Source organism: Aptenodytes forsteri, unplaced genomic scaffold (genome assembly GCF_000699145.1).
Source record: "Aptenodytes forsteri isolate BGI_AS27 unplaced genomic scaffold, ASM69914v1 Scaffold2, whole genome shotgun sequence".
Classification (NCBI taxonomy): domain Eukaryota; kingdom Metazoa; phylum Chordata; class Aves; order Sphenisciformes; family Spheniscidae; genus Aptenodytes; species Aptenodytes forsteri.
The window spans coordinates 18,728,581-18,732,311 of record NW_008795695.1 but is presented as its reverse complement, the minus strand read 5'-3'; the positions used below and the strand labels follow the sequence as shown (position 1 = coordinate 18,732,311).

The 3,731-nt window shown below is 35.2% G+C and overlaps 1 protein-coding gene across 1 annotated transcript in view; it reads right to left on the bottom strand.

Annotated features, from left to right (window-relative positions):
* DMD (dystrophin) overlaps nucleotides 1–3,731 on the bottom strand; it is a 1,230,427-nt gene that overhangs the window by 757,458 nt on the left and 469,238 nt on the right. The window contains exon 33 of the mRNA XM_009283051.2: nucleotides 3,477–3,632. Within this exon, the coding sequence (XP_009281326.1) occupies nucleotides 3,477–3,632 (156 nt within the window). The remainder of the gene's footprint in view (nucleotides 1–3,476; nucleotides 3,633–3,731) is intronic.

Genomic DNA, 3,731 nt, shown 5'->3' with positions numbered 1-3,731 from the left:
GCTGCTCTCCTGAAGTCCAGGGTGGTGATGTTGTGTGCCCTCCTTGGTGCCCTCAGGATCTTGAACTTCACCATTTCGTGGTCACTGCAGCCCAGGCTGCCTTTTATAGCCTTTTAGTCTTACAGCCAAAAATTCCTGTGCAGCAGTGCTATTGTGAGGAAAGACCTGACCTTGTAAGTAATAGCCCCTACTGCACGCAATGCCCTTAGGAGAGCAGCAAGCACATTATTCTTACCACTTTCTTTTAGAGTCCAGCTCCCTCTTCTGATGAATTACCATAGAGAGATTTGACACAAGGATGCTACAGACCCTACCTCACAGCCACTCACAACTAACAAACTACCTAAGCTTTAACATAGTAGTTTGCATGTATATATGTATATGTGCTTGTGTCAGAGAGAGAGAGAAAAAAAGGGCAAGTGAATGCATAAGTAAGCACAGGCACGGAATATTTATCATAAATGCAACCACTACACCATGATATTCAAATGACATTTTGCTTTCTTGAAAATTCATTTCAAACCTATTTACACTGAGGTCACTACTAAAGTTTTGAAATTATCGATCATGCTTTTAAAGCATATTTGGTGAAAAATGAGGGGCAAAACTTGATGTTCTGAACAGACGAAACTCATTCCTAGACCAAAGAGAGGTTTAAGGTCTCATACTACCTAAACAATTAGGGCTATTCACAGGTATTTATATCCATATGTGTATATGCTAAAAACAAAAGGAACAAATAAAAAAACCCAACACATCTTCCCATTTTTCTTAAGGGGAAGAATTCCTAGGTTCCCAGCGTCTCAAGTTATGATACCTAAAATATATAGAAAAACTACAGTAGGTATTGTATGAAATTATGAGAAATTATCATGATTTTCCTGACCATTTGGGAGCACAACACTTCAGCACATGTTTAAAGTAAACCATTCCACATGCTTCAAAATGCGCTTAAGGACTGTTTTAAATATGGGGGTCCTCCTGAAGCAGTACATATGAAATCACACAAGCGAGTCTACACTTAAAGATGTGTTTTTCACTCAGACTGTACATTTCAGTCCTGAGACTTACTATTAGTTATAACTATTACCAGTTTTTTCTTAAAAAGACAGACTTTGACTTAATGGAATCAATTACGCCTGATAACGGTTAACTGATTCTACATCTCTGGGCTTTTGTGACTCTCTCAAACTGTTAGCTACCACGCTATATAAAAGTAAATGTGAGAAATTACATCCAGGACAACAAAGCTAAACACAGCACTGCAGATTTTTGAGACCCATTAATTTGCAATATGGCTCACTTCAGATCACTAATGGCTTCCTAATGGCACATTTTTATCCCTTCATTAGTTAAGAGAGGTTTCCTATAACAATGGCACCTCTCTGCTGTTACGTTAAACGTAATGTAGGAATAAATGCTACAGTCCTTTCTAAAATAATGGAGAAACCAAATATATTACCTAATCTCAAATGATAGCTATCCACACCTTAATGAAGCAGACTCTTCAGTTTTCTTGACACTCAAAAGATTGATGTCTCTTAATACCTTTATTTTCTAGCAAGAGAGAGAACTGTTTTAATTCAGGTTCCCAAATGAGTATTATCTCTGTCAAAAGTAATATTACTCTTATTTTTTTATTGTACTGTAGTCAGTGGGGCTTGATTATCATTATGTGTTTAAACCACAAGCTGACTCTCAGTATTACCATGGGCTCATTTTCCTATCTAGTAATAATTTATGGTTCTAATAATTTATAATCTGACAAAATAAAGAATTTGCATTCTGTCCTATTTCATATATTTGAAGTATATAAATTTTAGAAATAAACAGACAGCTATATCTGTCATTCACGATCTTCATTCAGCCACTTACAGCACCAAATTTACTCTAATCCTACAGTTTTTAGAAGTTCTGTGGATAGATTTAACGAGGGCAAGAGGAATAAAACAGAGTAATGAAGGATAGCTGTTAATTGAATTATTTGCATGGAGTCTTCTTTAGGATAATGCCACAACTCCTCTTCAGAGCTCAAAGGTCCTTGTAGAGGATTGTACTTCAGGAGCAGGCAACACAGTTCATAGATAATGCAGACCCAGAATAAAAAGCCTTTAGGGATTGACGCATGATTTTTTTTTCATTACAGTCTTGTTAATATTGGTTGTCTTTTTAATATTGGTTAGTAGTCTGTCTTTCTTATTGTCTGTCTAGTTGACTTTTAGGAAAAATTGAGTAAACAAAAACATTCTCCTGTTGGGAAGTGTAACAGCATTTAACTGTATATGAATTGATAAAGAAATAAATGATGTAGAGATGGAAATTTTACATAAGGAATGACAGTGCTTGGGAAATATATAGGGATTGATTCTACAAGGTTAATTACATATAAATAACATCATTGGCATCATAAGGTAAAAGTCTGCCACATTTTGAGAACTATTTGATTTTTTCAGTAGGTGAAGCTGGGATTATATAAAAGAATATTGGGAAAGTAAGTCCTAATTATATGCTGACGTTCACTGAGTGGTCAAACTGACTATGGTATAAATATCAGAAAAAAAAAAAAAAAAAAAAAAAAAAGTTGTATTCCAAGGCAATACATTCCTCATTACAGAGCTCAAAGGGTGATGAATCAACTTTTGCCCAACATGAAGAAATTTGATAATCCCTATGGAATGGAGGATGACGAATGACTAAATTCTGAACAAGGGTTTGCTGGTATCAGATGCATAACAATGGGACAGTTATTCCACATACTCATAACTAAACAATATTCTATGTGGCTTATATATTAAGATACAGTGAAAAGGTAAGTCAGGGTTGTACATGACATTTAAACCAGGGAACGGTTATGGCAATAACTGAACACGTGGAGTTAAACTCAAAGAGTGCAGAAGAAGCAAAGCAGAGTGGTACACAAATGCCTCCTGAGGAAAGCTGTAGTAGCAAGAATTTTTGGACAACAGGTTTTTGAACAGCAACAAATGGAAATAATACACTTAAAGATCTGTACAGTCAGAGGCAGAAGGAAATTAAAAGGTAGAAATCTCTCTTTTATGAAGTAGCTCTTTAAGTAAAATGTGAAAAAATCACAAACAAAATATAAGTATTTTTCTGACCTGAAGTGTTTTGAAACAAGTGACTGTTTGAGGCATTGAAACAAAACAACATCCCCTTCTGACCCCCCAAAACCAATGAACTAGTAGAAAAAATAAATTAAAACATTAAGAAAGTATAATTTTAAATTGTAATAAAGAAATTTTACATTTTTCTAGAAGGTTATTTTTTCTCAGAGCAACTGAATAGCCGCCATCATGATTGCCTTTGCCTCCATTCTTTCTGTCCCACTGTTTAGAAAATGTGAGGGCCTTGAAAGGAACCAATAAAAAACCCCGTTTACTTACCATAACAAGAATATTCTTCATTTTGCCAGTTAAAAAGAGGGCATAGTTTTGTATTAAAAACACAGAGCTTACCTTTGCACCCAATTCATTATATTGCAACTTCAAAGCTGTAAGCCTTTCATCCAGTTCTTTTGGGTTCTCTGTCTGCTGCTTTTGAACAATCTGCCTCCCAGTTTTTATCACTGTTTCCACTTCAGACTTCACCTCACTCAGGCTTTTATATAATTTCTAATCAAATAGAAATATGAAAGAGAAATACCACCATTAAAATAAGTAAAACTGAAAAGACTACTGAAGGTATTTGTCCTGCTTTTGCCTGGGATAGAG